Source organism: Eulemur rufifrons, chromosome 23 (genome assembly GCF_041146395.1).
Source record: "Eulemur rufifrons isolate Redbay chromosome 23, OSU_ERuf_1, whole genome shotgun sequence".
In the NCBI taxonomy this organism is placed as follows: domain Eukaryota; kingdom Metazoa; phylum Chordata; class Mammalia; order Primates; family Lemuridae; genus Eulemur; species Eulemur rufifrons.
In genome coordinates this window covers 16,529,707-16,556,319 of record NC_091005.1, presented here as the reverse complement: position 1 = coordinate 16,556,319, position 26,613 = coordinate 16,529,707, and the positions used below count along the sequence as shown (strand labels likewise).

General features: G+C 42.7%; 1 protein-coding gene across 1 annotated transcript; it reads left to right on the top strand.

Moving 5' to 3' along the window:
• Positions 1-1,010: 1,010 nt before the first annotated feature.
• Positions 1,011-26,613, top strand: LOC138373814 (GATOR2 complex protein WDR59-like). Its single transcript, XM_069456412.1, has 10 exons — positions 1,011-1,019; positions 1,566-1,751; positions 10,581-10,714; positions 12,014-12,095; positions 14,327-14,439; positions 15,161-15,308; positions 15,414-15,486; positions 16,368-16,494; positions 16,648-16,790; positions 25,778-26,613. Exons 1-10 carry the CDS (start codon positions 1,011-1,013, stop codon positions 26,011-26,013), a joined length of 1,251 nt encoding a protein of 416 aa, XP_069312513.1. The 3' UTR covers positions 26,014-26,613.

Sequence of the window (26,613 nt, the reverse complement as noted above, 5' to 3'; positions counted from 1 at the left end):
GTATGATAAAAGCTGTTGTCAAAACATGGCAAATTTTTTTTAGTGTGCTTTCTCCTATTTCTAAATATTATTTACTTTATTATAATCGTTTACTGTTATTTAATTTAATTAACATTACATAAAGCCAGAAAAATAACAGTAAGATTATCTGTAGTCCTGAAACACAAATATGCCACTTCTGACATTACCAAAAAATGTGTGATTTTAAAAAATTACATAAGTAGTATGTTGGGAAAACTCAAACAATGTGGAAGTTTTAAATTCAAATGTGAAAGCCCTTCTTTTCCCTTTCCACATGCTGGGGAGAGCCACTATTAACAATGGAGCATGTTTCTGTCTAGTCGTCATTTTCTTCCAACAGGTGATCTCGTGTACCAGCTAGGAGCATGGACTTCAGAGCCAAACTTCCCCGGGTCCAAATTTTGGCCCTGTCATTTTATGACTTTGGGCAAGTTACCTAAATAAACTTCAGCTTCAATTTCTCCACAGTAACATGGGGATGATAATAGCAGCTGCCTCCGTTAGTTGCTGGGAAGATTAAATGAGTTAGTCCCTGTAAAAGCATTTAAAATACTGCCTGGCCCATTGGGAATGCTCTAACTATATTTTCTGTCATGATCACCAGTTTTTTTAAACTTTATGATTATACAGTAGACTTCTGGTCCTGCAATCCGGTGACGAAGATAACTTGGAAGCCTTCTTGCTACCAACACCTGAATATATTGGATGCAATATAGTTATCACAGTTACGAATGAATAGCTGAGCTAACAAGGCAGAAAGAGAACTGGGTGAAGTGTGTGAGCAGACACTACTGCTCTCCTGGGAGGCTGCTAGTCTCTGCAATAACCCAGGCAGATAAGACCTTGACCCCGAAAGAACTGGGGTTAAGTAAAGGGAATGCCTGCGCTACACCAGATTCCTTACTGGAAAGGTTGAACTAGAAAACGGTCTCCTACTCTCAAAGGGAAACACCAAATATGTGTATATAGACTTTGGATCAGAGGGGAAAATGTTCTTGGTAGGAAGTTATTTAACTAATTGCACTTTATTAAGGTAGAAATTACACAAATCTGAAGCATATAGCTGGATGACCAAAACTCACCTTAACAATATGGAATCTTCCAGTTCACTAGCATGGTATATTATTTCTCCATTGTTGTGTGTCATCTTTAATTTCTCTTAGCAACATTTTGTATTTTCATGCACATTTTAAAAATTAAATTTGCTCCTAAGTATTTGATGTGTTTTAATGCTACTGTAAATGAAATTTTAAAACTATTTTCTAAACGTTTGTTTCTAATATATATAAATATAGTAGATTTTTGTAAAATGCCCTTGAATCTAAATTCACTTATTCTAGTAATTTGTAGATTCCTTTGGATTTTTTATATATGCAATCATAGAAGAATTCTATGCTTAGCCAGATAAAGCATTTTTCAGTTTTAAAAGTTTTATTTGGTTCTTTTTTTGGAGTTGGCATCTTCTTCCCATTTTGTCTGTCTTTTCCTCTCGGTGTCATCAAATGCTAAGAATAGCACTACTTAGAAATGTGAAGAGACCGTAGCCAGTGTGGGTAATTCTCATTTTCAACTGCAGATCTCTCTCAGCCTTGTCTGCTTATCATACTGGGCTGATTGCACCAATGAAGATCCGCACAGAGGCCCCTGGGAACCTTCGTTTGTACAGCGGGAGCCCCACTCGCAGCGAGAAAGAGCAGGTCTCCATCAGCTCCTTCTACTACAAGGAGCGGGTAAGTGCCGGAGCCGTCACCTCTGATTCTTACCCCTTCTCCTGGAGTCCTGGTCTTGTTTCCCTGCCTGCCCCATGTAGCAGCTAAATTAATAATCCCCCTGTAGTCTTTCACTTTCAAAATTAATTTGTTCAAGAAAGGCCATCACTTTTTTTCTTTTGGTTGGTTTTAACTATGATAAAATGTGTGTGTTGGTTTGGCACGGGGTGGGGGGGTGGTTAGTTCCTACAATCCGTGTTCTTCACTCCCGATTTAACCCTGTCCTTGTAGTCCCCACTCACTGCGTTGATTCCCCTTATTTCAGGTAGGATAATTTAGCTTCAGGTCTTCGTGGGTATTCTATTGTTTGTCAACAAACTAAGGGATGCCTCTGAAGGCTTGGAATTTTAATATGTTCGGAACTTCATAGTTGTGAGAGATTTTAAAGTTGATGTCTAAAAGGTTTTTTTCCTAAGACTCCACTTGAGGACCCATTTGAGTGGAACAGTTTATACAAAAGTCACCTGAACTTTTCTTTATGTTCCTAGGTTCTTAAGGAACTCATTGTCCCTAGAGTCGTTATCATTAAGCTGTCAGAAACCTTCGGTGACAATATCATGGAGAATGTTGACAGAGCATAGGAATGATTCCGAGAAAAACTTCTGTGTCATCAGATTGAGCCTGTGGCTTACAAAGGCTTTTAGCCAACATGATATTTTAAACAGTTACCACTGACCTACTGCACACACTCAGTCCTTGGGAGTTCTTTGTTGTCCCTCACTAAATGAAAAGTAATGGATTGTCTTTAATTAAAATGTGTTTTTCAAAAATCAAATTATTTTAAGTAAAACACCAATTTCTAGGAAGTATTAGAAGTGTCTGACCTTCTTGGTTCACACTGATAGTTGACCGTCTCTGACTTTATTCTTAGGGTTGTATGTGACTTAAATGAGTGGGAGCAACTGATCTTTAAGACCAGACCAGTCTTGGGTGAAACCACTTAGGTGAACAGGGGAAAGTGATATTTGTGTTGCCTTTCTGGCCAATTTCCTATAGTCCCCTTCCTCACGTCTCTGATGGAATTCTGCCCCCTTGGGTACTACAGACCTCCTTAGAACACCTACTAAACTATATCACACCCAAGTCCTTTATGTTAAAAATGGTTAGTTCTTTTTCCTTTTTCTGCAGGCTTGCAGGTAACTGAATAGGTGACTTGATAAACTGGTTGGGACTAAGGCATTTTATTGTCATAAAAGCCAAACAGACTTATGGTTGGGTAAATGTGGGAATTTTCTTCAGTGTCAGGGCCAAGTGGAGGATATCTGTCATTCAAACAGGCAGCTCTGAATTCCCCTTTGATTCATGTCACGTGCTACCCATGCTTGGGCTTGGACTGGGCGGTCTTGACTTTGTGGTTGTGTGTAAAGCCCATCTCTAGTCACAATAACTCCAGTTCCAAGATGGCACCTCTCCTCATGCAGAAGCATTTTTAAAGCCTATGTTTGTATTTTTGATGATCTGGCCTCTTTGACTACATATACCACAATCATAAAGAGGGATCAAAAGCAGGTGGATAACCATCTCCTATCAGGTAGGATCTGCTGGGGAGCAGAGGAGGGATTGTGAGATGTTCCCAGTGTGCTGCTTCTCCACAGAAAATGGGCCATTAGTGTCCCCTAGTATGACGTAGTAAGTGGTCTTTATGTTCTGTTTCAAATGGTGACCAAATAGGGGGACACTTTTACTACAATTGCATATGAAACGTTTGTATTGATGGGTAGCACATACTGAAAAGTTCACAGATCGTAACTGTATAGTTCAATGAATTAACAGTCACATAGTCAAGAACTAGAACATTACAAAAACCCCAGGAACGCTGGAGGGGACATGCTTTAATGGATGACATATAATAATTGTTAGGTTAAATCATGTGAAATTGCTGATATTTGATCATTTTTGACCTAAAAAAATGTTTGATGTGGGTCAACCTAATAGGTTAAGAAGGTAAAAAATGAATAAGTGAGTTATTTAGTGGTGAATTTGAAGTAAACTTCTCTCTGCTTGAAGCTTGTTCATGTCCATCCCATTTACATGGGGCAGAGGGGGGCACTGAAGAAATAGAATCACTTAGACAGGCTCCCTTATCTTCTTCACAGCCGTCCGTACTCCTTGAAGAGTATTTTCTAATCCTCAGGTGTCTAGTTTCACATGTCAAATGATATCACTTTTATTACTTTTGTTCTGGAAATGATTCCAGTTTACTAAATTTCTCTGTGCTTAAGTCTTCATTTTCAGCTCAAATTGTTCTATATATTGTGATTGTGATTCCCTTTTAGATCTCTACCCCTGAGAGCTCTAGGTGGGTAAGAGTAAAGGAATGGAATATAACTGCCTTAAGGCATAGCAATGAGGGAATTCTAGGGTATTTTTGTGATTACAAAAAATCTTTAGAGGGCCATTTGGAGATTATCATTGGTTTCTCTTGTTGCTTTTGTGTGTTTTTAACCTGCCCTACTTAGGTCATATTGTTTTGTTCATCCAGATGTTCTCCAGATGAATTCCAAAGTTTGCTCCTAAAAATTTTAACATGTGAGAGACCTAAAAAACATCAAATTTCATAGAAAGTCAGAAAGCAAAGGGAGATGCCAGTATTCATTTGGCAAGTGGACCAACTATTAATAGGTGATGAAATATTATTCATTTCCAGGATAAGTCAGGAGGCCCAGAATTTACGATAAGTATTAGATATTGCTTTACATTTTTAAAATTTTGCAACCTCCCACCCTTGCTTCAGCTTATGTCACTAAGATAGCTCTGATGTATATAACTGGGGAGGTCTTTAATAGAATGCTCTCTGATCTCCGTAGACAGATGGAGATTGTTAGCACATTCAGATTGTTAGCCAGGGAGCCTGCAAGACGGCGCCTCCTTGGGCTTAGCTGCCTCCTTCCCCCCATTTCTCCAGGGCTCTCGCTTCCCCTGGCATTGCCCTGAAGATATGGTCCTGCAGTCCCAGTGTCAAGATACCCATGTCACTCAGCATCCCCCAGCCACACATCAGCAAAAAAAGTCTGGTATAATGAGCCTATCGAAGAGTATCTTCCCTTTTAGGAATGAGAATGTACTCTCTATACATGTTCTCCCTCTCACCTGCTACAGGGGCAGTCTTCTGCCTGTTTTGCCAGTTGCGCTATGATCTCAGTCCTTGTTAGAGTTCCTTTGTCAGAGCCGTATTGATGTCAGCCCCCTTATACCTTGAAACGTGACTACAGAATAATGAAATGGAAGCTTTGTTGGGAGTGTGGTGGTTTGGGAGGGAGGTGAGGGAATCCCAGTACTGCTGTTGAGATTTTCCAGTCATCCCAATCCCCATTTTACAGTGTATTATTGTACCTTTTAATCCATCAGATGTGGGGGAAGCGTTCATTTTACTCTATATTTTTCCCTTTTAATTTTCTTGGTGTTTTTCTTCCCTCCTCCTGGGTGTAACGTTTTCACGCACAGATGTCTCCTCGCTCTGCCCGGCGACGTTGGTCCATACAAGCAATTAACGACTTCCCGGTACTGTGCGCTGTGCAAATACTCTCCTTGACTAATCCTGTCTCTACCCAAAGGCCCAAGAATAAAATGCCACCTGCCTGGCTTTGAGGAACCTGAAATGACAGGCTGGCTGGTTTTCAGGACCAGCAACAATAAATTTCTCGCTTGGGGGAGTTCAGACACCAAGGACTGCCTCCTTGTTCAATCAATCATGGACTTTCAAATGGGTTAATATTATTGAGGATTCTGAATGGACTTTTTTGCAAATGAAACTTAATACTGGGTTTCTTGGAAAGAACCCTGATTGTAAGCCGTCAGCTCACCTGATTTCGCTTGGGGCATTTGTGTAATTTCTTGGAGCTTTCAAAAGCCCCCTTTGGCATGGGGGGAGCAGAGGAAGATATAAGAGGCTTCTGCCATTTGTCTCTGTTTTTGTAGCCTTGGTCTAGTTCAGAGAGGGAGGTGCCCACCTTCTTCATTGGCATGACACATACACTAGTTTTTATCCTTTGGGAATTTTCTGGAACGATTTTTTTTCCCTTACCATCAGTATTTTGCATTGACAATAAAACCTCTGCTGTGGACATCCTCTCTTCCTTTTCTTTCTTTCTTACTCACTCTTATTGGCCATTTCCCCTCTTCTGTCTTCCTCTCCCATCCCCTTCATGCTTCAGTAACTGACAAGGTGACCTCAAGCTGTGCAAGGCCTGCTTGAGCTTTGTGTATAAAGAATGTTTCGGAGAATAGTCCTATAGCCTGTTCACATAAAAACCAGTTGAAATCAGGAGCCCCGATTAGCACGTACCACTGCTGCCAACAACTTATAGGTGGAGCCACCAACGTGGCCCCCTTTCCTCAAAAAGCCTGTCCCAGCCAACCCAACTGCTGAATTTCTACTCATTGTCCGGAAGTCTGTGCTCCCGCTGCTATTTAAATAGGACTTATTTTGACTTGCTGCCCACTCTGCTGATTGTGCATTGCTGACGGGGTTGCTGCGAAGCAGTTGGTGGCTTATTCTTGGGCTGTTTTTACATTCAACCCATATATTGGCATCGATGTTGCCTCTGATAGTAGCAGTAATAATGGTGGTACAGTCGCAAGCTGGCTATTGGTTGTCATTCAGTGCTGTTTGCACCAATGCCTCCCTCCCGCCCCTCCCCCATGCCTTTCTTCCCTGCCCTCTTTGCCATAACGCCACAAACACCTTCTTGGTATGCTCAGAGGGGCGTCCTGGTGCTCATCACGTATTAATTTGTCTGTCTTGCTTTGTCTCTCTTCCCCCAATCCCTTCTCGTGAAATCTGTGGGGACGGGACATTTTCTACTGATGGAGCACTGAAAAGACATAGGAGAAATGCAGAGTGCTCTGCCTCCCAGAGGTACCAATTGTACTGCACAGAAAAGTCTCTCCATTGAAGCCAGTCGGAGTGGGACTGGAGCAATGCAGGAAGTTTAGGGCCTTTTAGACCATAGCACCCTTTCCTCACTCAGGAAGATTAACCACACCTCAACCTCATTGTTCTCTGGAACCAGAGCATGCTGAAAGACATCTGTGTATTGTTACCTGATAATTGTACAGACAAGAGAGACTCCTAAAACCGCAGGCAAGATAGTAAGTGGAAGAATAAGTCTTAGGAGAGGTGTGGGTGGAATGTGAACCCCTTTAATTGCCAAAGCACAAGAGGAAACACCCTGAAAGATTGTCCATCTACTTGTTAGGTAAGACCCAAGGCTCCAGTGAATATCTGATTTGAGATTTAGTGTATTTAGGCAGCCTTGTTATATCTGAATCCCCAAAATAATTAGCCACTAGGCAGGATTACTAAGTGACTCCTACAGCCTGAAGGGGAGATAGTTCAGGTTTAAAAGCCATCAACCAACAAATTAAAAAAAAATACCAAAATAGTTTTACAAACCCTTAAAAATTTTTGACAATATTTTGCAGTTACTCTTTGCTGGATTAAAAAAACTAATATTACTGTCCCGTAATTGCTTTCACAGTCTGATTCCTGGTGGCAGCTATAATTAGGGCGATCCCATGTTGGGGAACCTCATTGTAGTATAAGCTCAAAAGACAGCTGAGTGAGGTTCCATAAAGCACCGCCTATAAATACACTACAGGTCAAACGGAATCATGTAGAAGCCTGGTGTCTCAGGAAGTCCCAGGAAATACAGACTGTGATTTCCATAATTCAATGAAGGATGATTGCAGAAAGTCGTCAAAGACCACTCCCCTTACATTTTCATCAAGTATTTATGTATAGCTCACATTGGTTTGTTTCTACTGATCTCTGTAACCCAAAGCTGCAAGTAGGGGAAGAGTCCTGAGATATCTCTCTGGACTATGAGTTTTCTTCTGTCTGAATGTGCCTAATTCTAACAAATGCACGAAAGGAGATTAAACAGTGTGAGGTGTAGACCATCGAGCCCGGCCTACAATACAGCATCTTGATCTGACTCGGGCCTGCCCCTACGTGCAGCTGGGGAGCTGCAGGAGCCGCAGCCTCTGCACATCTTCCCCAGACACTCTGGCTGAGCAGAACACAGTCACATGCTCCGCAGAAAAGTAACTGCAGAACTTGAGTCATTGTAGAGGGAGCGTGTTGGACAGGCATCACTAGAATCAAATGCTAATCTCCTTACACGCAGAGACAGATTCATTAAAAAATGGACCAAACTATTGACATATTAACAGGTAGCGTAGTCAGGATTTAATTTTTTTTTTAAATCTAAAATCATTTACTGAAAATCAAGTTAAGAATGACTTTAGCAGCCTGACAGGCCTGTATCAACTCTTAGGACTGTGACCTTGAGTGAGCCTCATCCTCATTTGTAAGATGGGAGTAATATCCCTAGACATGTGGCGAGGCTAATGCCTGCACAGAGTGAGCGGGAGCTAATATTGACAATCCTAAGTCAAACATTTGTACACTTGAACTTGTGTCATTTGTCAGTTTTCGGATGAGCTAGTCTACTTGCAAAGAGCCATTTTTGGCATATGGACCTTAATATAATTAATAATATGCTTTCATTAGGTTTGCTTTGGAAGTCAGGAAATTGTGGTTATTTTCAGTGTATGCTAAAAGCTAGTAGACCTCATCCCTCCCAGGCCTCTGTTTATTGTGACTGTGTAGCTAAACTGAGCTATAGTGAATTGCTCAATTGTTTAAGTGCCTCTCGTTTTCTCTTCGTAATAAGGAGCCAGAGTGACTGCCTGGTGCGGTGTTTCAGAAGCCTTCCAGCCAACCTGGAAGACCAAATTAGGTGGATCATGTTCATTCCAGGTGGCATCGTTTTAGTGTAGATTTTTTTTTTTTTTAATCCAGTACCCTAAGTTACATTTAAAATAACTAACTACGTGGGACCTGTGCAGTGTCTTTTCCTGGAATTTTTAACTCCTGGAAACCTGAATGAGAATCACGGTGAAACGAGTTTGTGTACCTTGTACCATCCCTGTTCTGGTTAAGCCCTTTGTGCTGTTCACTGTCACTGCAGGGTAGAAATAAGCAAAATTACGCTCCCTAAACAGGCCATGTCATAGTATCTAGTGCATGTGTCACTACACTTGTCTTAAGTCAGTTAGCTGCCCGGCTCCCGCCCATTCTGACAGGTTGTTTGCTCTTTAACATGTTCTCCCCTTACTTGCCCCCATTTCAGGATGTTTGTGGCTAAAAGGGTAGTATTTTTGTGAGTTTGCACATAATTCTTTAGAAAAGAACCAGGGCCAGTAGACAATGGAAGGTCTATCCTGCAATAATGGATTAAGCTTCCCCTTTTATTGCAAAATAATGACTTGGGCATGGATAAATAGTAAATAGTAACTGAATTGCTTCTTAAGATCAAATGGGTCAAGGCTTCAAATTGATAGCGTAGCATATGTAGTTTCAGACGATGAACAATTCACAGATACTTCCACTAAACCTCTTCGTTCACCTGCCTTGAACTAAGTCCAGATGTCCTGGATTTAGTAGGTTCCAAGACACATCATAACCCTGTAGCAGGTTGCATGGGGCAACTTTGGGATTAGATGGTTCCTCAGTGGTCAGGAACACCTGACTTTAGACCAAGACTAATTCATGGAAGAGTGATTGTATAAAAATCACTTGCAGAAAATGAGTATATTTTTGAGTAATCTAAGTAACTATCTAATTTAAACTCTGAGAGCTTATATACATTCCTAATAACTATATATTTTTAGATTGCATTTTTCAGCTTACACAATTTATACCCATGCCTTTTCATTGTATGCTTGTTAAACTTGTGAGATTGGAACAACAGAGCTCACAATTAGCCACAAGTTATCAGTGAGCAAAGAAAGAATAACACGTGTGAGACTACATTCACAACAAATAAGCAACTCACCCAGGAGCATATTGAGCCAGTACACGTGGCAGTCAGAGCAGTGAGCCTTGGCTTTCTGACTTCAAGGTCCAGGCCCTTTTCACTAGCTCCTTTTGCCTCCTTTGTTAATAAATATGTCACTCCCTTCCTTGGTTAAATCACTGTGGTGACCTTCTTAACTTCTGGCAATAAAATAAAATAGAATATTGCTCCATTGCCTGGTGGTCATCTTGAAAATGCCAGGTGGGGCTGTACTCTAATAATTCTTGTTTTGTGGGACGTCTCTCAGTTCACACGTCCAGGCTTCTCACACAGCCACTTCTAGGTGAGACTCTGGGGAAAAGGGATACTTGCTCATGACCTTCCATGTCCCTACCCTAGTCCCTCGATTCAAATACTTTGAAAATGATCCCTTTTAGAAATAATTCAAGTCTACTAGAAAAATAGAGTAATTCTTTTTAAGCTGCTAAGTTTCTCTGTCTTCCTACTGTAGATTAAGGTTTGCAGAGCCCATACTGCTGTGTCTGAATTAAATTTACAACAAATCTTGTTGAAACTGAGAAGGAAAAAAACTTTGATTAGTTTCAGGCAAGAACTTTGAACCTAGTCATGAACTCAACCTAAAAATTGTTTTTCTCCCACATTTTTGGGGTCTTTACTAACTTATTTACCTGCTGTTTTAAATTAATTAATTCATTAATCCTGGCTTCCTGGTGTCTGTTTTTGAGCACCTGCGGAATATATATATAGCCCTGCAGTAGGTGCTTAGTTTCCTGTTAGGATTTTGAATCAAGAGCTCGATGCCCTTTGTCATCCTTTTATTTCCTACAGATGCTGATTCCTATAATTGTGGGCATGGTGTAATTTAGAGTCTCTGCAAATTACCAATGACCCAAATATGATGTGCTCTGCAACTGTAGGCTTCGCTTACCATAAGTCCCCATTAGTTATATCTTGTCATCTCCCCCAGAAATCACGGCGATGGAAAAGTAAGCGCGAGGGATCAGACTCTGGCAACCGGCAGATCAAGGCTGCTGGGAAGGTCATCATCCAGGATGTCGCGTGCCTCCTTCCTGTGCACAAGTCACTGGGAGAACTGTACATGTAAGTATCAGGTTTCACATGTAAGCCAGGCACAGTGGCATGTACCTGCAGTCCCAGCTGTTCAGGAGGCTGAGGTGGCAGGATCGCTTAAGCCCAGGAGTTCAAATCTAGCCTGAGCAATATAGGGAGACCCTGTCTCTTAAAAAGAAAAATTGTTTTTCAAGTATGCTGCACTGATTTAGTCAAGATTATCAAACCTTTTTTTTTTCTTTTTCTTTTAAGTGTTGGAACTCCTTCTTCAAAGGCAGTTTTAGGAGAATCCCAATGTATGAGCCTTCTATTGCTGCATAACAAATTACGACAAATACATTAAATAGCTTCAAACAACAGTCATTTATTATATTCCAATGTCCACGGGTCAGGAGTCTGGGCCTGGCTCTGCTGGATCCTTGCTTAGGGTCTCACCAGGCTGAATACGTGGCCTTGGCCAGGCGGTGGTCTCATCTAGTGCTCAGGGGTCTCTTCCAAGCCTGTTCAGGCTGTTGGCAGAATTCAATCCCTTGCAGCTATAGAACTCTTCTGGGAATTCATCTTCCTGAAGACTCACAACCACTTCACCTTCTTTCTAAGGCCTCACCTGATTAGGTCAGGTCCACTCAGGACAGCCTCCCTTTTGATGAAATCAAGGTCACCTGCGTAATAACCTAATCATGGAAAGGTGATATCCCATCGGTATTCACTGGTGCCACCCACATTCAAAGGGAGGGGATTATAGAAGGCATGCATGGCAGGGGGCAGGAATCTTGGGGACCATCTTAGAACTGTGCCTCCTACAACCCAGTGTAGAAAGAGACAAAAGCAGAGCTATTTTGGGTTGAAAGGAGGTAAGAGGTGAGTGACCAGCATACAAAGGCTGGCCTGCAGTTTTCCTGCTGCTTCCTAAACTTGAACTCATAATAGAAAGTATTTTTATTATGTAGTATACATGTTCCTACTCTTTGTGTTAAGAACCACAGTGTTGCACATATTTAAATCCATTCTTATGTAACCCTGAAACCCTGGGAACTCCACAGACAAGCTGGGTGGCAAATTAGTATTTGAGTGCAGCCTCCTCTCCTGACTGAAAATAGGTGAGTGATTTCACATTCCCCAGGCCAGAACCTGCAGCTGTATTAACATCAACTCTAGCTAAGCTTTTCTTCCAAGTCAGATGAAAAGGGAACTCAAGACCAATACAGAATAAAACATTTTGACTGACAACCAAAGAGGCCATTTCTGGTCTGTTTGTTAAACCAGGCGTCATTGATTCAGAAAGTTAGACTAGAAAGAAACTTTTTTATTCTTTTTAAAAAATTTCAGATTGAATGTGAATGATATTCAGGAAACATGTCAGAAGAATGCCACTTCTGCCTTGCTTGTTGGAAGGAAGGATCTTGTCCAGGTATTGTACATCCTTTTTGATGGAGATCTGGATTTTTCTTTACGAGCAAGTTGTTTTCACTTTGTAGTTGTGGTTTAGCAACACTTTCAAGGTGCGCCTCCTGTTTTGCAGTTCCTTTCCTATTTTCTTTGCCAACCTCTAGGGCTAGAGCAGTTTTCCAAATCCTCTGGATGTTTTTCTTACTAGTGCGTAATGGGAAAGGTCCTAAAGCAATTACTGGATATTTTTTATTACATTTCTTTTCTAGTAACATGGTGATTGTCAAACACCTAAATTTGGGCATCTATATCTTTGCCATTTGCACCCTCAATTTTTTTTTTTAACTTTTAAAATCGCTTCATTTCATAAAAGGTTTACTAAAGTATTCCTTTAGGGATGTTCATTATAAAAATAGGATTTAATATTATAGATTTAAGTTTCCTTCATCTTTGCAGGAGCACAGCAGTGTATTAAAGCAAACTGTTCCTGTATTGTTTTGCTTAACAGCTTTATTGACATATAGTCCACATACCATGAAATTTACCCATTTAAAATGTACCATTCAGTGGTTTTTAGTGTATTCAAAGTTGTGCAACCATTGCCACAAACAGTATTAGAACATTTTCATTATCCCAAAAAGAAACCCTGAAACCCCTAATTGTCACTTCTTAATCTCTTCCTCCCCCAGCCTTGGACAACCACTAATCCATTTTCTTTCTCTATTGCACCCTTATTCTTTAGCATGAGGATTAGACTGAGCAATGGAAACTACTAGCTATTGTCCTGGCAGCTCAGTTTTTCTCTTATAACCCTCCAAATGAATCAGAGCTAAGGCCTTTCCTTGATTTTTATCTCATTACGAAATCCCTAACATTTCCATTCGTCTTGTAACAAACACTGTCACGTCTCTGCCCAATTTTAGGAGAAATTCAGTGATGGATGCAATCTATTTCTGTAAGGACTGAGCTCCTTAGGTCCCAGAAAGTCATTAACTTCTTTTAGCACCCATTCAGTGGGGCATCGATTATAGAGATGAAAGTAAACTTCAAGTTTCTCTTTTTAAATGATACTTGGGTGTATTTTTCAAGTATGTCGGTGCCACATAATTTCATTGGTTTTGTGTGTCTGATGTTTCCAGTTAGTGAGCATACAGTGATGCGTTGCTACCAAGAAAGATTTTCCGGCTGGGCGCAGTGGCTCACGCCTGTAAATCCTAGCACTCTGGGAGGCTGAGGTGGGCGGATCGTTTGAGCTCAGGAGTTCGAGACCAGCCTGAGCAAGAGCGAGAGCCCATCTCTACTAAAAAAAAAAAAAAAAAAAAAAAAGAAATTAGCTGGACAACTAAAAATATAGAGAAAAAATGAGCCGGGCATGGTTGCACATGCCTGTAAGTCCCAGCTACTCGGGAGGCTGAGGCAGAAGGATTGCTTGAGCCCAGGAGTTTGAGGTTGCTGTGAGCTAGGCTGGTGCCATGGCACTCTAGCCAGGGCAACAGAGTGAGACTCTGTCTCAAAAAAAAAAAAAACAGAAAGAAAGAAAGAAAGATTTTCCAAAAGTAGTGTTCGATCTTTAAAGATTATGAGGGGATGGGGGCTTTGTTTATGACATGATGTATTTAGTGTGTACCTTGGATTTAACAGATACTTAATGAGCATTCGTTTCTGTTTGATGACTCCTAAGCCCCACAACATTTCAAGTTTGAAGGTTTTGTTCGGAGCTGGTGTCAACAGAACAAAAGCCAAGTCTGTTTCATCATGGCCTTTTTTTTTTTTTTTTAAGCTTCAGAGAGTATACTGAATCTCTTGTAATGAAGGCAACAAAGTTTTTCATTATTTGGGTAAAGAAGGACAGATCTTAAACATAGTATAGAATGTTTTTTTTCCTCCCTGCCGGCCAAGTTCACTCCTGAAGCAGCAGAACAAGTCATGTGAGTCAGTCGTTAAATAGACGATCCTTTGAAATGATCGCACTGTGTCATTTCTCTAAAGTTTACTTAATGAAAGTTTTTAAGGCCAGTGTTTCTCAAACTTCATAGTGCACACAAGTCCCCTAACGATCTTGTTAAACTGTAAATTCTGACTCAGTGGGTCTGAGTGGGGCCTAAAATTCTGCGTTTCAATAAGCTTCCAGCTTTTGCCCACCTCAGAGCAGCAAGTCATTAGGTTGTGTTTGGAGGATAGGTGGGTTCCTTCCTGGTTTCTGCTCCCGTCCTCACCAGTCTGAGTTTGTGTGTTTCTCTTTGATCTGTCTAGGTCTGGTCGCTGGCTACGGTAGCTACAGATCTTTGCCTTGGTCCGAAGTCTGACCCAGATTTGGAAACACCCTGGGCTCGACATCCATTTGGGCGACAGCTGCTGGAGTCCTTGTAGGTTTTGAGAACTAGAAGTGAGGAAAATGAGTGATGGCAGTTTTAGGTCCATAAACACTTTAAATAAATGTTATTGCTTAAGAGAAGGGTGCAGAGGCCTGAGGAATGAGAAGTAGGATCTTTTAGTGCTGAAATAATTTCTGCGCAGAACCAACTTTTTATTGCAGAAGGAGCTATACAGTATTTGTCATTTATAACAAGGATGTGAAACCCCTAAGACTCATGTGTCCTGTTGACTGTTCACTATTCTGTGATGGTAACAGGGTTCTCTCAGCTCCTTCATGTAGCTTTAGGTTGTACGAATGATATACATAGGAACCCCCTAAAAAGCAGTGTGACTGTTCTTCGGAGTTGGGGAGACTAGGAGAACACGTATTGTCTCACTCAGATATTGGATTAGTCTGCTTAGCTCTTGGAGAAGCTACATTCGTGTGCAAGCCCAGGCCTGGATGCCAACTGGAAGCTTCCAGATGAGTTATCTAGATCATTTGTAATGCTTTGTTTGATGCCTTATATTCCAAAACAAATCTAGCCAAATTCAAAGTAGGTCAAACCACTGGATCTGTAGAAAACTCCAGTTCCTAACAGGGGTTTTTGAGGCAGAATTCAGAGGCCTCCCTTCCTACCCCTGTGGCAATAACCTTCTGTGACTGTGGTAGTTATCCCTCCTCAGTCCCCTCTCTTGACTTGTTTTCTTTCCTCTCGTCTTGTTCTTCAGGTTGGCACATTATTGCCGGCTCCGGGATGTTCAGACGTTGGCTATGCTCTGCAGCGTGTTCGAAGCCCAGTCTCGGCCCCAGGGAATACCAAACCCCTTTGGGCCCTTTCCTAACCGTTCTAATCTTGTGGTGTCCCATAGTCGATATGTAAGTTTGCAGTTTTCTGGTTCGTGTCTGATTTTTCCTTTCAGTGACCTTTCACGTGGAACAGTATTCTGACGCCAGTCCTGTTTGTTCTCTTCCCGCCTCTAGCCTAGCTTTACTTCCTCTGGTTCCTGCTCCAGTATGTCGGACCCAGGGCCCAACACTGGTGGCTGGAACATAGGTTGGTGTGGAAATGACTTAGCCCACGCTGGATTTTTAGTACTGCAGAAGCTGTGCACGTTGTTAATACGTAGTCTTTCTTTGATGCCCATGAGGGTCTTTGTGCCTCACTGGGGTGCTTTTCATCTCGAAACCTCGAGAAACTGACAGTGGGACTTCTTGCACTGTTCACCCCAAAAACCTAACCCTTGTCCTTCCCCCTTCACACGCCCCTTCCAAGCTCCTCTGCCACTTCCTGTCACCTACTCACCTCTTCCCGTGACCGCTTTTGGTGTAGAGAAATGAAGCTGGGTCTGACTCCAGCTCCATAAAGATCTGTTTGCTGAGTTAGGTATTTTTGTGTTTCGTGGATTTAAAAAAATTTCTTTCAAAAATGATCTTAATTTTCTTGATTATAAAAGCAGTACATGTCCAGTGAAGTAAAGCAAACAGAAAGTATTAGAGAAGAAAGTAATAATCATTGATCTTCCACCTAGGAATAATATCCATTAACATTCCAGAACATTTTCTTCCAATCTTTGCATGCACGTGTGTGTGATCATTCTATGTGTGCAATTTTGTGTTCTGTTTTTAGTTTTATCATGAGCATTTTCTCATGTTGTTTAAGAAGTCTTCCTAAACAATGACCACATAACATTCTGCTATGTCACTGTGCCCTAATTTGCTTTAGCGTTACGGTGTGTGCTTAATCACCAGGTTCGCTTAATAATCAATACCTGGACAAAAAGGTTCAGACTAGGAAAGAGTTCTGTTTAGTTACATTTCTCAGAATCTTCAGCTTAGCTCACTTTTCTTCCAGGGAATCAGTTGCATATACACTGATTATGAGAGCTTTCAGATATTTTCCATGCCTTCTCTGATTTTTCCGTTTGGTTTTCTTAGCGGGAAGAGAGGCAGAACATGCATCCTCACCCTGGGGAGAGTCTTCGCCCGAAGAACTGCGCTTTGGCAGTCTGACCTACAGCGATCCCCGGGAGCGAGAGCGAGACCAGCACGATAGAAACAAAAGGTGACAACCTTCCCAGGCGACGCTGCAATTCCGGAAATCTAGAGCCTCCAGAGGCAGGACTCTTGCCCTAGGAAGCGTATATTAAGTGCTGTTTGGTATCAATCTTGTTTTTTCTTAAAGTAACTGACAGGGCATCTTTTGAATTTTATCTAGGCTCCTGGACCCCGCCAATACCCAGCAGTTTGACGACTTTAAGAAATGCTACGGGGAAATCCTCTATCGCTGGGGTCTGAGGGAGAAGCGGGCTGAAGTGCTGAAGTTCGTCTCCTGTCCTCCTGACCCTCACAAAGGGATCGGTGAATATGAATTTCTTTCTTTTCCTGTCACTGTCTGAAAGTTCCTGTCATTTAGTTTGTCCATAGGATCAGATTTGGAATGAAGTTTTAGCTTCTCATTTAGAAGCAGAATTTTTGAAGCATTTTGAGTCTATTCCAAGCTTTTGAAAACCTTTAAATTTCATAACAAGATTGAATTTCTGTTGCAACAGAAGTGGTTTTATGGACAGTACTTGGTATGGAGTGGAAGTGGGGATGTTTATGCATTTATCCCACTAATACCCAGCCAGCTCCTCTCACGCACAGTGCTCGCGCATTCCTTGCCCTGGTGGAACTAGCCGAGTCGGGGAGAAATATTAAATAGTACATGTCGTGATAAATATTGATGAGTAAACAGAGCGATGTTGGGGCAGGGAGAACAGGGAGAAAGACTCTTAGAGACCTGTTGAGGTGTGTTGGGAAGGCCTTTCCAAGGAGCTGAGGTCTGAAGGGTGAGAGGGAGCCATCCTCCATGCTGAGGCGGCGGCCGGGGGAAATGACTTGTCTCAGGAAGAGTGAAGGACAGCAGTGTGGCTGGAATACAGGAAGTAAGAAGAATGGTGTCAAATTACAGTGAAGGCTAACTAGGGCATATCAGGCAGGGACTTGTAAATTGTGGTCAAGGATTTGGATGTATTCCAAGTCCAATGTTAGGCTTCCAAGGGCATTAAGAAGTAAGCAACATGGTGTGGTTTATGTTTTAAGATATCACTTTGGCTGTCACATGAGGAAAGGCTGGAAAGAGGGCAGATGAGAAGTAGGAAGCCCTTTTGGAGAACATTATGGCAGTCAGAGGTTGACGGCCTGGTCTCAGGGTGGTGTCAATGGAGGTGAGGGGAGATGGATGGATTAAAAAGGTATTTTAGAGGTAGACTCAATATGACTTGCCAGTAACTTGGATGTGGGATTAGGAAGAGAGACAGAGTTTGGGCGATTCCTGGATTTCTAGCTTGAGCAACTGGGTCAGTGGCAGTGCCAGCTTCTAAGATGGAAAAGACTGGAAGAAAATCGTGAGCTTAGTTTGGGATAGTGAGAGATGTGTGTGAGATACGGGACTGGAGAAGTCACGCAGGCAGTCGGATGTGAGTGGGCTGCTCAGAGGAGAGCCTGGGGTTGGAACTGGGAATTTGGGAATCTCCAGCATGTAGATGGTATATTGACCTGGGAGCTAGGGGGCAGGCTGGGAAGGAAGAGTGTAGGGAGAGGCCACCTGCCCTGGGCCTTGAGAGAAACCAGTACTCAGAGCTTAGATCCTGGAGGAAGAGCCAGAAATCCTGAGTTGGAATGAGACATCAGTGAGTTTTGAGGAAAAGCAAGACTGATGTGAAAGAACCTCTGCAAAGAGATTTTTAAAAGGACGAAATGGAAGACTGCAGATAGTAGACGGAACATACATTGATTCCTCTCTCCCTGAGACCCCACCAAAGTGTCTATATGGAGCTTTTCTGAAAAGGCCTAACTGGAGAAGGAGAAGTAATGCTGACAATAAAATTTGGGATCTGGGAAGCAGATAGTGGTGTTAGGTCTGGAGCCTCATGTGTAGCAAAATGCTGTTTATTTTGAGCATCTGGGTGCAGATGGGTGGAGGTGAAAAAGGGTCCACCATGAGGGAGGGGGAAGTCTTGAGTTTTATAGAGGGTTTCTCCGGGGGGAGTAAGTAAGTGGGCCAGAACAGCCAGCTCCTAGGACCCCTGCCCCAGTCACATCCATCCTTTAGCAGCGACATCCTTATCACGAGAGATAGGAAGGGAAAAACTTCGTCCCTATGAGGGTGGGGGGAAGGAATGCTGGCTGCAGCTGTTAGATTTACAACATCCGGGGACTCTCCACACTCCTGTGGCTATTGTTTCACAAGCCTGAGTTTTCCATTAACCGCATTCCGTCCTATACATACTTTTTGGGTTCCCACCTGGAACAAACCTAACAAGTGGCAGCTGATTTTACCTGATAAAGCCGAATCCTGCGCTGGCAGTCAAAAAACCAAGGCGCACTGCAGAGCCCCCGTGTGGCTCAGGTACCTCTGGAAATGGCTTGAAGGTGAGATTAGAAACAGGGGTGTGGTCTGAAAGCCCTTTTAGGATCCCCTGAAACCCACTCCTAGTTTGTAGCACTGGTTATTACCCCAACAAAAAACTAGAAATCTTGTCTCTAGAGAAGGTAAACACATTCCCAGATTGAAAGCACTTACTGAGTATGTGGCATGATGAATGAAGAAAGACCAGAGATACAGAGAAGACCCTAGAAGCTTCCAGAGAGAGAAAACAGGTCACATACAAAGGATAAAGAATATGGGTGGTCTGTGGCCATACCACCCTGAACATGCCTGATCTCATCTGGTCTTGGAAGCTGAGCAGGGCTGGGTCTGGTTAGTACTCGGGTGGGAGGAATGTGAGTGGCGCCACACTTCCCAGGAGCTGACAAGGCCGCGGTGCATTCGACATTCTCAAGGTGTTTCTAACTGAGAATTCTGCACCCAAATTATCATTCATGTGTGAAAGTAAACCTTCAGGCTATCTAAGAAGGAGGACTAGATTTGATCCAGGAAATAAGGGAGTGGGAATGCTGGTTCACCTCCCTGTGCCAGACCGAGAAGGAAACCAGTCCAGATTGGAGCTTCAGAAACCCTGGCTTCAAGAAGAGAAAACTGAAAAAATATCTAGTGGATTCAATGTTCTGTGTATTTATAGAAGATTCAAATATTTGAGGGAGAGTTTGGAGATGATTTATTGATAAGTACATAGCAAACTAAGCCAATGAAAAGAATAAGACAGTTACTGCCTCTGGGAAAAATAAAATGTGTAAGAAAGGAAAAGTCATCATAGTACATGGCTTGGCTTCAGTAATGTTTACCCAAGTAAATAACATAAAAATGGGATATTGCTCTAACCAAAATGCTAATAGAACTGTGTGGGGAAGCTGAGGGATGGGTGGTGTATGTGTATGGCTGGATTGGGGTAGTGAAAGAGCTTTCCACTGTGCAAAGTCAGTAGATGATGCTTAAAGATGAAAATTAAGAAATAGCTTTATAGGCCAGGTGCAGTCGCTCACTCCTGTAATCCTAACACTTTGGGAGGATTGTTTGAGGCCAGGAGCTTGAGACCAGCCTGGGTAACATAGCGAGACACTATCTCTAAAAAAAATACAAAAATTAGCCAGGTGTGGTGGTGTGCGCCTGTAGTCCTAGTTACTTGAGGGGCTGAGGCAGGAGGATCACTTGAGCCCAGGAGTTGGAGGTTACAATGAGCTATGATCACACCACTGCACTCCTGAATTCTGAAGGTTTCACCTGCACTCCAGCTGGGCAACAGAGCAAGACCCCATCTCTAAAAAAAAAAAAAAAAATAGCTACATGAACATATTGTTTAGAGATTGGGAGATAAAAACAAAAGAAACAGCTAAACAAGTTGAAGGGATTTCCCCTATGGAGTGCTGGGAGCGAGGTGGCAGGAAGTGCTGAGTTTTGTAATAAGATGCATAGAATTTGACTCTTGAAATTGTGTCTGTGTATATAGTTTCAATTTAAAAATACAAACTAGAGTAATACAGAGATTTAGATAGTGAATAAGAAGGACTATTTTAATATGGAGTATTTCGGTCTATGTACTTGAAGAAATGCAAAGACACAAAATGCTATTTTAGGCAATATATTTTTCTAGAGCACCTAAATGCATGAAAGTGTCGCAGGAAGAGATTAATGATAGCCTGGAGCAACTTGTCTTTTAAAATTAGTTTTCAGGAAAACATGTGAATCACAGAGATATGGAACTTATGTATTAATCCATCAATCAGCTAAGCCCTCATTGACATTTACTATTATAAGATAAAGCATCATGTTGGAGTCTGTGGGATGTACAATGAAATATAAAGTGTGGTTGGGGGGGGGTGTCAAGAAGTCTATGATCCATCAGAGAGTCTGAAACATAGACTCAGGAAGACTTAAATGATAGTCAAGAATGAATAATATATCCTAATACCAATAAAACAATATCACAAGATTTAAAAAGAGAGGCAGAAGGATTGTGAAAGGTAGACTCACAGACAAAAGCTTTAAGAGAAGTATTTTCCATTTACAAAGTTTTACAAGGTCATCCTGACTTGGGGAATTGAGTTGCCCAAATACAGGACTCAGCAGGTATTGAAAGAAAAGTACCACAAGGCTAACAGCGCCACTGGTCATCTCTTCGTGGCAGGAGACCAGCAGTTTCCTCTTGTACTTATCTTGTCTACAAGGGTCATCTCATATCTGCAGATATCAGCATAGCAAATTTGAGGGGTAAAGTTGTTTTCATTTAGGGGGGTAGATAATTATAGACAGGGTTCAAGGCTTCATTTGTTTTGTGGGGTTAATACTAGACAAAATATTCCTTTTTTAAAAAGTCTCAGGATATAAGATGATTTGGAGTTTTTTTTTCTGACCTATAGTTTAAAGCAAGGGACTTTAGGCAAGTGTGAGGCCAAAGCAGAAACCCATAATTTACAATAAAGCTAAATGGCTCTGGCTAGCTTACGACAACTATAGTAACAATGTTGTGCAGAACAGAGGAGCCTCCTATGCAGTTACAACACACAGTCATCTCTAAGGATTTGGTTAGTGGTTATCCCAAGACCACAATGTTTTGGACAGTGAGGATATTGACAAATCTCCAGTGTCTTTTAATTCATCCCGTAAAATGTTCGTTAAGATTATTGCCAAATGAAAGGAGGACTGGCCGGGTGCAGTGGCTCAAGCCTGTAATCCTAGCACTCTGGGAGGCCGAGGCGGGAGGATTGCTCGAGGTCAGGAGTTCGAGACCAGCCTGAGCAAGAGCAAGACCCCATCTCTACTAAGAAAATAATAGAAAGAAATCTGGACAACTAAAAAAATATATATAGAAAAAATTAGCCAGGTGTGGTGGCCCATGCCTGTAGTCCCAGCTACTCGGGAGGCTGAGGCAGAAGGATCGCTTAAGCCCAGGAATTTGAGGTTGCTGTGAGCTAGGCTGACGCCATGGCACTCTAGCCCGGGCAACAGAGCGAGACTCTGTCTCAAAAAAAAAAAAAGAAAGAAAGAAAGAAAGAAGAGCTGTGTTTTCATTTTAAATGTAAAACAAACAAATTTTAAAAATCAATTTGTTGACAGATACGCCAGTCTTTGTAATAGACGAAGTATCCTTCTATTGATCTTGAAAGGCAATTGTTGAAAAAAAAATGCTATTAATAACCTTGTACTGGTATACAGTTACCTAGGGAAGTTGAATTCCCTTTTTGATTTCTCATATTGTGAGTTTAATAAATATAAAAGCTCTGACAATAAAACTGAACTAATGAAAAGTATGGAGGGTACCAAGCATTCCCAGTTATTTCCAGCATCCCTCCTTCTGTATAGTGAGGGAATAGATCTGTAGTTCTGACCACTGGTCATCTGGGAAGTTCTACAGGTAGCAGAGATACAGAAGACACCGAGAGCTTTATTATTCTGAATTTAGGAAAAGGCAGTTTAAAAAAGAGTTGCCATCAGTGTGAAAAACAGGGACCTAAAAAAAAAATAATAAAAAAGTTGTCAGGGGTGATTAGATATAAGTATTATGTACATAAACATAAGAAATATAACATACTTGGTTCAGAATGACAATATTTAAAATAAACACAGCAGCAAATAATTAAGAACCCTAGACTTTTCAGAAGTAGACTTTTGTTTAATGTGACTCCGCATGACCAAAAAAGCACCGAAAGTTAACCATCTTTCAAGTGAAATTATTTTGATGCTATAATAAACCTATTTTATCCAGATACAGAATAACTTTTTACATTTTCTTCTTCACGTACCAGTTTTTTTTTTTTTTTTTTTTTCTTTTTGAGACAGAGTCTCACTCTGTTGCCCGGGCTAGAGTGAGTGCCGTGGCTTCAGCCTAGCTCACAGCAACCTCAAACTCCTGGGCTTAAGCGATCCTCCTGCCTCAGCCTCCCGAGTAGCTGGGACTACAGGCATGCGCCACCATACCCGGCTAATTTTTTGTATATATATATTTTAGTTGTCCATATAATTTCTTTCTATTTTTAGTAGAGACGGGGGTCTCACTCTTACTCAGGCTGGTCTCGAACTCCTGACCTCGAGTGATCCACCCGCCTCGGCCTCCCAGAGTGCTAGGATTACAGGCATGAGCCACCGCGCCCGGCCACCAGTTTTCTTTTGAATTATTTTTGCCTTCTTTACAGTTTATACCATTTTTGTTTAAAAATGTTAAATTACCTATATATGTATATATTTTATATATACACAAAACCAGCAAATTTAAATCTCTTCACTTTAAAATATACTAACCTTAGGGGCATTCAGTAAGACAGTGTATATACCACATTGATTGACCATCTTAATAAAACTGTAACATTTCCCTTGGTGAACTAACACATCAGTTATCTTGAATACAGATTCATACCTCATATTTGCAAACAGTATCTGCTTTGCAATTTGTGTCTGTTGTCATCCCAACACCCAAAGTCATTCTTCCTTCAAAGATTCAGAGAAAACCTGGGACTGCCTGGGACTGGCACCATAGGCAAATTGTCAGGGAAATTCCAAAGATGTCGGATGTAAAAGACACCTTGACAACTCTGCTATTTTGAACACACCCCACATCCCTCTGTACCCCTCAGGTGGTGAATGGAAGCGAGTACACATAACTAATAGCCATTCCATTATGTGTGCCAGTAAGACACCAGGGAGAGTGCCTTGGTGTTTCAGTATTTTCTGTCTTGGTGAATTTAGATCTACTTAGAAATTGTCCAGATCCCCCAAAGATTATTCATTAATTAACTAAATGCAATCGGAGTCCAAGATCTTAAAGTTATTAAGGATCTTGGAAATTGTTTAAACTGATTCACTGTAGAGAAGCACAATTACTAGTGATATTATGAGTTTTTCAGAGAGATGACATCTTAATAATTTTACCCAGATAGATAGAGAATAATTAAGTTTACATTTACAGTTATCTCAAGCACCAAAGAACAAACCCTTTAAAAAATTATAATTCAGTTTACTTAAACATACACTTTTTTACATTCTCATAACCTTAAATTTAATTTAAATGTTGAATGTTTAAATGTCTTATCAGACCAATAAAACCAGCAATGAAAATTTAAGAAGTTTAAACCAATTAGGCTGTCCATGAGAATGTAAACTGAAATCTTACATAATATAAAAAGTTATGCTTAGTTATGCTTAGACATAGCTGTTTTTAAACCCAAATTATCAAACCAGTCTGATTTGTCTCAGGATTTATCTTAACTAGGACTGTCATAAAATGTGTCCTTAGGTACTATGTATTGAAGAAGTTTTTATTGGTAGATTTTTCTGCCCACCAGTTGTCGTACAGCAGAGAAGCCAGTTCTTACGGAAGAAAGGACCTGTCCTCTGTTGTAAGAGGGAAGGAGAGGAGCGGGGCAGAGCCGGGGCGAGCAGAACACATGGTGGCACAGAGATGAAGGGTCCCCCATTCAAAGGCTTCTATCAGCAAAGTGACAGAAGAGGCCATGGTGGGTGGGTGGGGGAAGGCACCTGGCAGGGGTTTGCTGAAGGTGGCGATGGCTGAAGTAGCATCCTGGGAACTGAAGAGGAAACACAGTCTCTCCCAGGGCTGGCTGTCCATCGGTGAGCGTGTGTCTGAGGTGGGATGGGCCTTCCTCCAGGGTCGCTCGGCTTCTTGGGGGCAGACATGGAGTGGGCAGGTGATATGGTTCATCCCGGGTTGAGGTTTTGCCAGGTGGTACAGGAAGGGGGCAAAGGAATTGAAGATATTTGTAAAAAAAGGTGATTATGAAGTTGGTCCACATAATTCAGGTTGGCCAAAGGGCAGATTGCAGCCAGAAAGGGGCCGGTGGACCACAGGGGTGGAGGCAGCAGGTTAGAGATGACAGGGCCAAGACCTGAGCTGCCAGTGGGCACAGGGTTAGTGGTGTGATTTTGGGGGACACCAAGGATCATGCTAAGAATTGGGGTGGAGGGAAGATTGAGAACCAAGGACAGAAGTCTTCAGTGAAAGGGGGTGTGTCTCCAAAATGTCAGTAGCTGACAGCAAAGAGGCAGAGGCTGGTGAGGCCAGATGGCTTTGGCCCTCAGAGGAACAGTGTGGCCTGGGGACAATGAGGGGGCATGCTCCTAACCCCTCCTGCCCCTGGGGTCATAGGACTTAAGGAAGAAACAGCCAGAGGCCACCAGAGGCAGCTGGGATTTAGTTAGCATCAGGTGGTAAAGGGACTGTTCTGAGCTAAGTAGGTGTTAATAGGACACGTCGCGAGGTCTGCACTTGGGGGGACCCAGTGGGAGGACACAGGAGGAGGGATGTACAGAGCCCTGGGAGTGACAGCAGAGGAGGCAGTGGCCGTACGGGCGTCTGGCCCCAGGGTGGTGATGGCAGCAGTCCTGGTGGGACTCGCCCGCGTGCTCGCTTCCAGGAGGCAGGGAGCCAGTCCTCGCACGTGGAAGGGCTGCGCCGCAGTGTCCTGACCTGGGCGTCGCACGCCGCGTGGCCAGTTGGCAGGCAGGTGGTACAGAGGGCTGGCTGCAGGTGTGGTACAACCAGCCCGCTCTCGGCTGGAGTGTTTACTGAGCCATTCAGTCCTTTCAGCTGATGCCTCTCAAACGCCTTGTACACGCCAGGCCCCTGCCAGCCGTGGGAAGAGGCATCAGTGCAGCTACCACCTGCTGCAGGGCACTGGGTGCCCACCAGGGCCTCTGAGAGCCAGGCGCCTGGCGCATCCCTCTGCTCACGCCCGCCACTGCGGTGACAGCGCCGCCCTTGATCAGACTTGTCCAGATGGCAGAAGAAAGAGTTCTGCTGTTTTAAAAAAGAGAAAATGAAAGACATCGGTCTAGCAGATTCCAGACAGGATCCTAAGAGGCATACATCTTTCCTACCTGACAATGCCCAGTTTCCTTTTTCAGAATGAAACTCAAGATGCCTCTTGTTTTGTCCGTCTCCACCCGTTTCCAGAGTTTGGTGTGTACTGCAGCCACTGTCGGAGCGAGGTCCGTGGCACGCAGTGTGCCCTCTGCAAAGGCTTCACATTCCAGTGTGCCATCTGCCACGTGGCCGTGCGCGGATCGTCCAATTTCTGCCTGACCTGCGGGCACGGTGGCCACACCAGCCACATGATGGAGTGGTTTCGGACCCAGGAGGTGTGTCCCACTGGGTGTGGGTGTCACTGCTTGCTCGAAAGCACTTTCTGAACCTACAGACCGTGGGAGTTGTCAGAAATCCCAGAGGACCCTGATGGTGACAAGCTCTCTGCAAGGAGCCAGGCTCCAGAACCCGAGTTTGTCCCCGGCGAGACAGAAGTGTGTTCCCCTCAAAGCCTGCGCACCGTCAGCTTCACTCGAGCCTTTGCCTTCTCTTGTCTGGCTGTCTGGCGTAGACATCAGTGCAGGAAGATGGGTGCACACGTGCGCAGCCGCACTTCACGTGTTGTCTGTGTCAGCTGAGCCACTAAGGTGGAAGTTTTCGTGGGGAGAAGCACCTGCCTTCAGAGCCCATGTTAACCTTGAAGGTGTTGGCCTTAAACCACAGGCAGCGCCCTCCTGATGCCAATGCAGAGACCCACGTCAGATGCAAAAGGCAGCCTCCTGAGCCAAAGGATAATGGATATTAATTTGATTGACAAGTGGGACTATGACAGTGTGGCTTCAGAAGTTGGTACATTTACCGAGCTGATGGACAGTGGCCTTCTAAGATATGACACTTTAATTGTAAATATGTGATGTACTTAAAGATTCTTAAAATGTATTTTTTGGTTTGTTATCTCTCCTCCAGCTGCTGTTCCTTGGCTAATA

Bases quoted from the DNA above. Each gene is read 5' to 3' on its own strand.
- LOC138373814 (XM_069456412.1), top strand. The intron at 1,752-10,580 runs GTAAGTGCCGGA...CATCTCCCCCAG, and splicing joins CCTTCTACTACAAGGAGCGG to AAATCACGGCGATGGAAAAG. The intron at 14,440-15,160 runs GTAGGTTTTGAG...CTTGTTCTTCAG, and splicing joins CGACAGCTGCTGGAGTCCTT to GTTGGCACATTATTGCCGGC.